The sequence below is a fragment of the Petromyzon marinus genome, chromosome 59 (assembly GCF_048934315.1).
Source record: "Petromyzon marinus isolate PM22_M1 ecotype Great Lakes invasive population chromosome 59, UKy_Petmar_22M1.pri1.0, whole genome shotgun sequence".
Classification (NCBI taxonomy): domain Eukaryota; kingdom Metazoa; phylum Chordata; class Hyperoartia; order Petromyzontiformes; family Petromyzontidae; genus Petromyzon; species Petromyzon marinus.
The window spans coordinates 3,065,247-3,077,595 of record NC_133725.1 but is presented as its reverse complement, the minus strand read 5'-3'; the positions used below and the strand labels follow the sequence as shown (position 1 = coordinate 3,077,595).

At 49.4% G+C, this 12,349-nt stretch overlaps 1 protein-coding gene across 4 annotated transcripts in view; it reads left to right on the top strand.

Annotated features, from left to right (window-relative positions):
• The window catches only part of LOC116955461 (multivesicular body subunit 12B-like), a 67,375-nt gene that overhangs the window by 38,961 nt on the left and 16,065 nt on the right, over positions 1 to 12,349 (top strand). For all 4 annotated transcript variants that reach the window (XM_032976557.2, XM_032976554.2, XM_076053015.1 and 1 more), the window contains 3 exons: positions 5,452 to 5,559; positions 9,008 to 9,104; positions 11,305 to 11,434. In XM_032976557.2, coding sequence (XP_032832448.1) covers positions 5,464 to 5,559; positions 9,008 to 9,104; positions 11,305 to 11,434 — 323 coding nt within the window. In that variant the 5' untranslated portion in view covers positions 5,452 to 5,463. The remainder of the gene's footprint in view (positions 1 to 5,451; positions 5,560 to 9,007; positions 9,105 to 11,304; positions 11,435 to 12,349) is intronic.

The following is a 12,349-nucleotide window of genomic DNA, read 5'->3' as shown; positions in this document are numbered from 1 at the left end:
CTATAATTTTAATGGTAGGTTTATTTGGACAGTGAGAGACAGAATAACAACAACAAAATCCAGAAAAACACATGTCAAAAATGTTATAAATTGATTTGCATTTTAATGAGGGAATTAAGTATTTGACCCCTCTGCAAAACATGACTTTGTACTTGGTGGCAAAACCCTTGTTGGCAATCAGAGGTCAGACGTTTCTTGTAGTTGGCCACTAGGTTTGCACACATCTCAGGAGGGATTTTGTCACACTCCTCTTTGCAGATCTTCTCCAAGTCATTAAGGTTTCGAGGCTGACGTTTGGCAACTCGAACCTTCAGCTCCCTCCACAGATTTTCTATGGGATTAAGGTCTGGAGACTGGCTAGGCCACTCCAGGACCTTAATGTGCTTCTTCTTGAGCCACTCCTTTGTTGCCTTGGCCGTGTATTTTGGGTCATTGTCATGCTGGAATACCCATCCACGACCCATTTTCAATGCCCTGGCTGAGGGAAGGAGCTTCTCACTCAAGATTTGACGGTACATGGCCCCGTCCATCGTCCCTTTGATGCGGTGAAGTTGTCCTGTCCCCTTAGCAGAAAACACCCCCAAAGCATAATGTTTCCACCTCCATGTTTGACGGTGGAGATGGTGTTCTTGGGGTCATAGGCAGCATTCCTCCTCCTCCTCCTCCAAACACAGCGAGTTGAGTTGATGCCAAAGAGCTCCATTTTGGTCTCATCTGACCACAACACTTTCACCCAGTTGTCCTCTGAATCATTCAGATGTTCATTGGCAAACTTCAGACGGGCATGTATATGTGCTTTCTTGAGCAGGGGGACCTTGCGGGCGCTGCAGGATTTCAGTCCTTCACGGCGTAGTGTGTTACCAAGTGTTTTCTTGGTGACTATGGTCCCAGGTGCCTTGAGATTATTGACAAGATCCTCCCGTGTAGTTCTGGGCTGATTCCTCACTGTTCTCATGATCATTGCAACTCCACGAGGTGAGATATTGCATGGAGCCCCAGGCCAAGGGAGATTGACAGTTCTTTTGTGTTTCTTCCATTTGCGAATAATCGCACCAACTGTTGTCACCTTCTCACCAAGCTGCTTGGCAATGGTCTTGTAGCCCATTCCAGCCTTGTGTAGGTCTACAATCTTGTCCCTGACATCCTTGGAGAGCTCTTTGGTCTTGGCCATGGTGGAGAGTTTGGAATCTGATTGATTGTTTCTGTGGACAGGTGTCTTTTATACAGGTAACAAGCTGAGATTAGGAGCACTCCCTTTAAGAGTGCTCCTAATCTCAGCTCGTTACCTGTATAAAAGACACCTGGGAGCCAGAAATATTTCTGATTGAGAGGGGGTCAAATACTTATTTCCCTCTTAAAATGCAAATCAATTTATTACATTTTTGAAATGCGTTTTTCTGGATTGTGTTGTTATTCTGTCTCTCACTATTCAAATAAACCTACCATTAAAATGATAGACTGATCATTTATTTGTCAGTGGGCAAACGTACAAAATCAGCAGGGGATCAAATACTTTTTTTCCCTCACTGTATAGACGATTGTGCCAATGCCATCACCACCGCCGCCGCCTGCGGCTTTTGTACCGCACTAAAGAACAAGCCTGCGCCTGTTCCAGTCACATTAGCCGAGAGCGTTTTCACCACTCCCAGTCGTGGAGAGTTTGTTATATAAATACGTGTGCACAAAGATCCCCCGTATAACCCTAATAGGCGTTTGGGGCAAGTGCTGTTAGCGAACACCTATGAAGGCTGGCACGGCATGCGAGGGGGTGGGTGGCGAGCACCACGCCCGGCCGCCTTTGTCTCCCTCGTGGTGATGTTCACACATCGCACCAGGTACTCATTTGAGGCCGAGTCGACTTAGGGGAGGCCCAGGACCGTTTCAGATAATCGTCACTGGTGTTGGCCGTGAAGGGGAATCGAACCCAGGTCGCGCTAACCACTACACTACCGCTCCCCCACACACACACACGTACACACACGCTTGAAAACTGATATACACATGCTGTATATGTACAGCTACACATAAATAGAATTACTCACCCACACACACCCTCATATTTACAAATACAATGATCCCCCTTATAACCCGAATAGACTTGGGGAAAGTGCTGTTAGCAAGCGCCTATGAAGGCCTTGCACGGTACACGACAGCACCACGCCCGGCCGCCTTTGTCTCCCCCAGTGTCGATGTTTAAATACTGCACCAGGTACTCATTTGAGGCTGAATCGATGCTTTGTGCCAGGTTAGGTGCGCTTTTAGGCCATGTGAAGTGTCAAAGGCATGAATAGCCCAGGTTGAACAGTTATAAATAACTGTGTATCTCTATTGTTCTCTATATATATATCTCTACGTACGTATTCATGTGTAATGCTTCGATATTTGCGTTGCCTTTACGCTCTTCGCCTTTCGGCGTTCTCTTGCCTAACACCGGAGAGACGAGGACATAAATGGGGCTGTCGCTCTGGTTTAGGGCAATCATTTTCGGGGACAAATTATTATCGAAGCACGCTTGTTTGCTCATCTTTAACAGCAGGCATGCTGTGTGGTTGGTGCAGACTCGATGCCTTGCTATGCATCTATGTTGAACCTTTTTCCGAGCGTGCTAATCGGAGTTGCCAACCGTGCAGTAGTCGTCTGTTTGGAGTTTGAACATCTTAACACCTCCCGGATTCTTGCCGGAGAGAGGGTAATGAAGCCTATTTTTAAGGGGGGGGGGGGGGTTTCATCATCTTGACACCGGCAAAAAAGGGGTCCCACAGTTAAACAGGCACCGGTGGGAGATTCCGCTGAAGCAGCGATACATTTGGCACGTTCAATTCACGCGACACCTTTGTTAATTGGGCTTTGTCGGGGTGGCAGGGGAGGGGTTTTACAACACGCCTTTGTTTACGAGACGTAAACTAACCGAAAAGAAACGCAAATCACGGACCGCGATATCGGGCCGTGAAAAGGGCTCTGCGTGCGGAAGCAGCACAAAAAAAAATGATGAACCCGTTACAATTATCGTCGTTGTTACGTCGGCCCATTCGAACGGAAGAAGGGCGTCCGTGTGGGGCTGGCTCCTGCTGATTCCATTAAACACTCAACGGAACGAGGTGAAAATGAGACCACCGTCGTCGTCCGTTCAGAACCAAAAGCCCTCCCTGGCGATTGTTTATTTATTTTTAAAGACTGGGCCACGAGCGGGTTGTTAGGCTCCGAACGCCCGGGCGGGCGGGCAGGCGGGCGGGCTGGCTGGCTGATTTCGTGTCGCGCGTTGTGCAAATTTGAGCGAAGAAACTCTCTGGGTAGTCGGGCTATTTCGCAAACGATCCCAGCACGAGTTGGTCGTCACTTTTGAAGGTGATTAATTGTATCACTTTTCTTTTTTCAAGTGATTCGTTCGTCACTAGACACCACCGGGACCCAGCAGCGTGGCCGATAACGTCGCGTTAGGTCTTGGCACGTCCCAACACCGTGGTGATCATGAGAAATAAGAGCGGCGATTCTGCCTTGTCAAGATTTAACCTAAGATGTTGATTAGCCGCCGTTTTTAATATTGTAAATAACTGACGAGGTAAGCGGGGGGCGGTATGTCTCCCATCAAATATCTGTTTTCTCTTCTTAAACTGTGAACTATAAACTGTTTTTTTTATTTTACCAGGTAAGGCCCACTGAGCTACGTAGCTCTTTTTCATAAGCGACCTGGCCACAAGTGGATAGCCCAGCAAAGTGGCTCGCCATGTGGAAATTTTTAGCAATTTTTTAAATAAATGTGGAGGATTAAAAAACCGGAGGACCCAGAGAAATATCCGCGCGATCACGAGAAGAGCAAGCAAATATACAGCAGGTTTCAGGGTGGGGATCGAATCCACGACCTTCTGTGTACCAGACGAGGTAGTTAACATCTCACCACCGTGGCACCCTCTTGATTGTTTCATTAAATTGCCCAGTGGAGCGCTCTCGACCATGTCCGACCAACGCATGGAACGTGTAGATATTTCCGCTACGGATAGACGTTTGAGGACTTCGCCTGACTGCAAATGCAGTGAGGTGGAGTGATGCGACAACGCGTATTCTGTGCGTGTGTGTGTATGTTGAACTTCTGACTCGCCATACATAGCCAACCGCGCTAATCGGAGGTGCGCGGAGAGGAAAGGACAACAAACTGAGCCTCTTGTCACTGTGTTGCCCTTTCGAGTATTTCTTTGACAACCCAACCAGATGGGCACGGCCTCGTGTGGGAATGTATACAATTCCCGCAGCATTGATTCTGTGGACCCGTTGTGGTTGACACATTGTCTGTTGGGCATGTGAGGAGCAATTCTAGATTTGAAGCTTTCGTGACTGCAAGGATCCATACTCTTTGGTTCTATTCGGTAAAGTCACGTACTGTAAAAAATAAAATAACAAAAATCACGACGTTTCGGCCACAACACAAGTGGCCTTCATCAGGTGAAGGGACTGTGCTGTCACGAGGACAGCGTTGGAGTGAAAACGGCCAAGCCCAGGTCGCGTCCTTTAAGCTCTGTGGGAGGAAGCAAAACGCTTTGACAAAGGAATTAGCATAAAAATGAGCAAGATGTACGTAGGAGGTGCATGGGCCATGATGGACCACTCACTCCACCCACTCCACCCACCCACTCCACTCAGTCTACTCCCCCCCCCCGCTGCTGGTCCGTCATGGCCCATGCACCTCCTACGTACATCGTGCTCGTTTTTATGCTAATTCCTTTGTCAAAGCGTTTTGCTTCCTCCCCACACAGCTTAAAGGACGCGACCTGGGCTTGGCTGTCTTCACTCCAACGCTGTCCTCGTGACAGCACGGTCCCTTCACCTGATGAAGGCCACTTGTGTTGTGGCCAAAACGTCGTGATTTTTGTTATTTATTTTTACCTACGTGACTTTACCGAATAGAACCGAAGAGCATGTGAGGAGCGGGCAGCAGTGCAGCGGTTGGCGCCGCCGCCCTACCAACCCGCCGACCCGAGTTCCTTTGCCGCTCACGGCCAATATCCGAACCGATCCTGGGCCCTCCCCGGGGTAGACTCCACATTGAATGAATTCATCCCTTGGCGCGATGGTGCTTCAATGTCAGCACGGGGAGGGAGACAATGGCGTTTGCTGTTGTGACCTTAATCGGCGGCTACTCGCAAAACAGTGCCTGCCCCAGATGTCTGTTCAGGAAGATTCCAGAACGCGCAGATGAGCGTAGCATGTGCAAAAGCCATCGTCCTTATCTCTGCGCGTTGTTCAATAATTTTTTGTTGTCCAGCCTGCACTCATTTTTTTCTTATGGCGATGGGCTTCGTCATTTGCAGATTTGAATCGAGCCCTGTGTATGCCCTGCATCGGCGACAATGTACTTGTCATATATTTATAGACACATACACGTATTAACGTGTCTGTCTATTGCGTTGTGTGTGTGTGTGTGTGTGATTTTTATCTCCCCGTCTCCCCTGTGCTTAGATCGCTCGCACGATGGAGGGCTCCGACGCAGACCTGTGGAAAGACGGACTGTTCCGTGCAAAGACGAGCCGTTACCTGTGCTACACGCGCCTCCGCCCTCACAGCAACGTGAGCACTCGCACGCAAAGACAACAACCCCTCCCCCATAGCCTGTGACAGACTGTTGGGGCAAGTGCTGTTAGCGAGCACCTGTGAAGGCCGGCAACGGCGCACGAGGCGGTGGGTGGCCAGCACCACGCCCGGCCGACGGTCTCCCCAGCGGTGAGGTTTACACTACCACGCCAGGTACTCATTTGAGGCCGAGTCAACCTAGGGGGAGGCCCAGAACCGGTTCAGGTAATTGTCATCGGCGGTATTCGCCATGAACGGGAATCGAACTCGGGCGGCCGGGTTCGTAGCGCAGCGCGCTAACCGCTGCACCACCACTCCCCCCCCCCTGCCCTCACCCTCCCCCGGTGTGTGTTCACACGCGCGCCCGCACACAACACACATACGGATGGCGCTCTTTAATCACACCCTGTGTCGGACAACCGCCCGTGCGTGCGTGCGTGTGTGTGTGGTGGTGTGAGTGAAGGGCGTCACGGCAGAAACAATTGGCCGTTTCAAAAGCGTGGACTTCGTGTCTCTGTGCAGGATAATGTTTCGGCCCCTTTCAATAAATAATCTCTCGAGAGACGAGACCAGAAATCGGAGACGCGTCACAGCCGACCGCCTTCATCTTTCGTAAAGTAAAAAAATAATAAGAAAATAAAAATAGAATAATTTTAAAAATGATCAAAATAAAAGGTAAAGGCACAGCCCCTGTGATTGCTCACTGGCACCACCGCTGGCGGAAGAGGCCTCCGCCAGTCGAGGAGGAGCTCAAGGTGAGAGCTCCCTCTGGAGGGCATTTGGCCTACTCTTCCATGCCACGTCACGGAAGAAGAGGTGGGAGTATATACCCACACTACCTCGCCTGGTATACAGGAGGTTGTGGGTTTGAATCCAACACTGACATCGTGTGGATTTTTCTCCGGGTCCACTGATTTTTTTTCCTCCGCATTTAGGATCAAAATCACGCGTCCAGAGTATTGGGCCGCTACAAATTTCCACGTGGTGATGATCAGCCCCTTCGTTGAGCTATCATTTGTGATAGCCACGTCACTTCTGAAAAAGAGCTATTTAGCTCCAGCGGGCCTGACCTGGTCATTATATATATTAAAAAAAATGTTTTTACTAGTTTCGCGTTTTTCACGTGACACCTTTATTAATTGGCCGTGCCGGAGTGGCGGAGGGATTTACCGCACGCATTTATTAACACGCCGAACTAACCAGAAAGAAACGCAAAATTACAAACCATGATTTTGGGTCGTCGAAAAGGCCTGCAACGTGAAAGCACAAAAAAAAATGATCGACTGCTACCCCGAGGCGTTCGTCTTGGCTCTGCGGCTCCGCATCGGGTTCGGTCGTTCCCCCCGCGCGCGAGACGTCACGGCGATAATCTGAGACCTCCGGTGTCGGGATGAGGCTTGCCCACCCCCCCACCGCCCCCACCTGACCCTGAGAACGACGGCTTCCCCTTCGATCACCAGAACCTCGCAGTGGCGTTACAAGAGGCCGCGGCGAAGAGAGCGAGTGGTACTCTCTGGTTCTATTCGGTAAAGTCACGTTGTGTAAAAAATAAAACAACAAAAAATCACGACGTTTCGGCCACAACACAAGCGGCCTTCATCAGGCCGCTTGTTGTTTTATTTTTTTACCTACGTGACTTTACCGAAGAGAACCAAAGAGTGTGGATCCTTGCAGTCACGAAAGCTTCAAATCTAAAAGAGCGAGTGGTCTCGGCCAATAGCCGTCGGCCCGACCCCGAGGTGGCCGGGCGTGTCGGAGGTCAGGAGTCGCTGAGCACGCGCCACTAAAATCCTGGGTTGTAAATGACGTGCTGAAGATTTTTTGTTTACTATTTTATTTTATTTTATCGGATGAGGCCCCCCGCTGAGCTGCGATGAAGGTCTTTTCGATAAGCGACGCGGCTGTATCACGAACGATAGCTCCAACGAAGTGGGCTCATCGTCGTCTTCGTCGTGTGCGGATGTGGAGCGGCAGCCAAATATTCCGATAAACGCGCGACGTTCATTCTAAACGTGGAGGGGAAAAACCGGAGGACCCGGAGAAAAATCCACGAGACCACGGGGAGAACGTTTAAACTCCAAATATACAGCAGCAGGCATCAGGGTCGAGATTGAACCCACGACCTCCTGTACACCAGGCGAGGTAGTCAACATCTCGCCGCCGTGGTTCGAATCCGGGAGTCAGCCGGCCATTTTGATTAAGTGTAGTGAGTTGATGATCTCAGCCTGCTCACCAATGACTTACTCACATAGAGACTCGTAGACTCACAGAGTAGAGAGCCGTAGACTCGCATAGAGACCCGTAGACTCGCATAGAGACACGTAGACTCGCATAGAGACCCGTAGACTCACATAGAGACCCGTAGACTCGCATAGAGACACATGGACTCGCATAGAGACACGTAGACTCGCACAGAGGACCCGTATACTCGCATAGAGACCCATAGATTCACATAGAGACCCGTAGACTCACATAGAGACCCGTAGACTCGCATAGAGACCCATAGACTCACATAGAGACTCAAAGACTCACATAGAGACCCTGAGACTCGCATAGAGACCCATAGACTCACATAGAGACTCAAAGACTCACATAGAGACCCTGAGACTCGTATAGAGACCCGTAGACTCGCATAGACTAAGTTGTGATTCAACTGGATGGGTCTCATCCCCGGTCACCAATGACTCACATAGAGGCCCGGTCACCACTGATGATGGCACACGCACCACAAAAAAGACATGGCACAAAATTTGGCTGTGGACGTAGTTTACCATTCCAGCAGTTGGTATAACGAAAGCACCGTGCAACATCAGTATCTTATAAACATAATTGTGCGTTCCTTACTCCATGCATGCCCGATTTAGCACGGTTCTCTTAGGTAGGGTGAAAAAGAAGTTCAACGTACATACCCCTCTCTCTCTCCAAGCCAATCTCCCCCTCTCTGAGAGTGAATACATTATTAATATAGATGGTAGAATTTGTCCATTTTAGGTGGCACTGCCGAACTCATCCGCCTTGTGCAACATGGTGGTGACGACGATGACGACGACGACGACGATGTTGGTGACTTCGATGATGGTGCTGATTATGGTCGCGTGTGTGCGCGCGTGTGAACTCATTCGTTGATCACGCGCGGAGTCAGCGGAGGACCGTTGTTCGCCAGACGTGTGTGGCCTGTTGCGATGGCGATCGCGTGAACTCTTCTTGCTGCTGTCCACTGGTGGTTCCGGGTCATTGTTTGGCGGACGCCGCTTGCCAAACAGTCCCACGCGCGCCCTCTGTCCGCCGGGCTTCTGAGGTTTTTTTTTGCTCGATTTTTTTTTTTGCGTTTTTGTCCTTAGCGTGCCACCCGGTCCACCGCTGAGCCCACGCAACCATTTTTTTTTCTCCACGGACGTGTGTGTGCGTGCGTGCGCACCTTTAATTTCGTCGTTGTCGTCGTCAGGGTTACCCAAGTAACGTGTTGGCCGATCTGAAGCTCCTCGGAGAGAAGGAGACGCTGCCCCAAGGATTCTTTGCCCTGTCCGAGACGCTGGACACAAGTGAGTTGGGCTTGAACAATCGTCGTGTGTGCGCGAGACATCGGTTCCACCCACGTTTTTGGCAGATTGCTGTCCGGTGATCTTCTTCTCGGAGAGTTTTTTTTTTTTTAAAACAAATGTATCTCTTTCAGATTGTAAATGATATGTTTTGATAGCAAGCTCCCAGCGGCAGCTGCTTTAGTGGGAGGAAATAAAGACGCATAGTTGAAGAAGGGTACGTTGCAGTACGTTTTGATGACAGAATGTTGTTTTGCACACAAGCCGGAATGTCCATACGCTTTGGTTCTTTCGGTAAAGTCACGTAGGTAAACATAAAAAAATAAATATTCTTAGTTTTTTCGGTAAAGTCACGTTGAAGAGAAACAACAAAATAATAAAATATATATAAAACAATAAAAAATTCTCACGACGTTTCGACCATAACTCAAACGGTCATCTTCAGGTGTGTTGCATACATTATAAAAAAATTCATCTCCCCCCTCCTCTTTCCAAAATATAGATGGACTAGTCCTGGGTAAACTGCCAAATCGCTGCACGTGACGCTAACGTCTTTTATAAATAAATAAATGCGCCGTTTAAAAATCAATTTATGCAAACCAACACACCTGAAGATGACCGTTTGAGTTATGGTCGAAACGTCGTGAGAATTTTTTTATTGTTTTATATATATATTATTATTTTGTTGTTTCTCTTCAACGTGACTTTACCGAAAAAACTAAGAATATGAATTACTGCAGTCACGAAAGCTTTAAATAAAAAAATAAAGTTAATCAAATCACGACGTTTCGGAGGCAACACAAGCTTCCGTTATCAGGTGGCAACAGCCGCAGCAAACTTACTGTGACGAGTAGAGAGCGGCATCTCTTGAGGAAGGTTAGCGTCTCGATTAGCTGTGACTTCTTGTCTCGTTGCCTGTTAAAAACTCTAACAGATAAGTGGAATTCCTCCCCGTAGAGGTAGTTAATTCTAGATTTTAAATTTTCGTGACTGCAATGATCCATACTCTTTGGTTCTTTCGAATGTCATCCGAAACATCCACGGAGAACAGGGTGATGTATACGCAGGCAGCGTGTTTTATAGAACGCACGATAATCTGCGCCAATGTTTATACCCACCGTGTGTGGATTGTGGGGGGGGGGGGACCCCCCCTTGTCATTGTCAAGATGTAAGAATAGGTTTTACCCTTTTTGGCAATAACACAGTTGTGTTAAGCTGTTAAAACAACTACGACCTTTTGCAAGGAATCGTGTCTGCAGTTTCGAAGACATAATATCAGGGCATGTGTGTTTTTTTCTGCATGTTCACCACAAGTATATGTGGTTAATGCAAAGATCCTCCCTATAGCCTTAACAGACTGTTGGGGCAGGCGCTGGTTAGCGGGCGCCTAGAATGAAGGGCAGCACGGCACACGAGGGGGCTGGGTGGCCAGCACCACGCCCGGCCGCCTTTGTCTCCCTAATGGCGATGTTAACACACCCGCACCAGGTGCCCATTTAAGGCCGAGTCGTTGGCCGTGAGCGGGAATTGAATGAGGTTTGCCGGGTTCCTAGCGTAGCCCGCTAACCGCTTATACTACCGCTCCCCACTGCTAAACACTGCGCACACACACACACGCACAACTTACAAAAATATTTATTATTGTGCACCTTGTTTTTACCTAGGAAAGCCTCACTGAGTCTCAAGATTCATTTTTAAGTATGCTGCCAATTTTGTTTTGCTGTATGGCTATGCTGCCGCCGAGTGTAGTCTACACGTGATAAGCCACTTCGCACCCGGTACTCAAATGAGTACCTCCGATTAGCATGGTTGGCTACGTACGGTTACGAAAAAAGAAGTTCAACATCATACATACATATATGTACGTGCAAAAGAAGTTCAGCAATATACGTATATAACATGTATATGCATGTACGTATGTTGAACTGCTTATGCAACGTACGTAGCCAACCGTGCTAATCGGAGGTGCGGGGGAAGGACGTAAAAGTAAACGCAAAAAGTAATTTTAACGAAATTCGTTTTCAGTTTAGTATAGTGGTATAGTGTGTAGTAGTGAGACAAAGACGGCCAGGCGTGGTGCCGGCCTCCCACCCCCTCGTCCGCCGTGCCGGCCTTCATAGGTGCTCGCTGCTCGCTTAACAGCACTTGCTCCTAGGGTCTGTTGAAGGCTACACGGCGGGGGACCTTTGTCTTTGTGCGACAGATGAGCCAGCGCTGAAGAAGAAGCGTCTGTGCGTCCAGCTCATCCCTCGCGAGTCCACGGAGGCGGCCATCACGGACATCATCGTGAGCGGCAAGCCGAAGCAGATCCCGTCACAGTACACCTGCATCGGGTGAGTGTCGCCATCGTCGCCATCACGGTGGACAAAGTCATCGTCGTCATCACGGTGAACATCGTCATCATCGTCATCACGGGGAACATCATCATCGTCACCATCACGGGGGACATCATCATCGTCACCATCACGGGGAACATCATCATCGTCACCATCACGGGGAACATCATCATCGTCACCATCACGGGGAACATCATCATCGTCACCATCACGGGGGACATCGTCATCGTCGCCATCACGGTGAACATCATCATCGTCACCATCACGGGGGACATCATCATCGTCACCATCACGGGGGACATCATCATCGTCACCATCACGGGGGACATCATTATCGTCGCCATCACAGGGAACATCATCATCGTCACCATCACAGGGAACATCATCATCGTCACCATCACGGGGGACATCGTCATCGTCACCATCACAGGGAACATCATCATCGTCACCATCACGGGGGACATCGTCATCGTCGCCATCACAGGGAACATCATCATCGTCACCATCACGGGGGACATCATGATCGTCACCATCACGGGGGACATCATCATTGTCACCATCACGGGGGACATCGTCATCGTCGCCATCACAGGGGACATCATTATCGTCACCATCACGGGGGACATCATTATCGTCGCCATCACAGGGAACATCATCATCGTCACCATCACAGGGAACATCATCATCGTCACCATCACGGGGGACATCGTCATCGTCGCCATCACAGGGAACATCGTCATCGTCACCATCACGCGACACATCGTCATTGTCTCCATCACGGTGAACATCATCATCGTCGCCATCACAGGGGACATCGTCATCGTCGCCATCACGGTGAACATCGTCATCGTCGCCATCACGGGGTACATCATCGTCATCATCATCGCCATCACGGGATACATCGTCGCCATC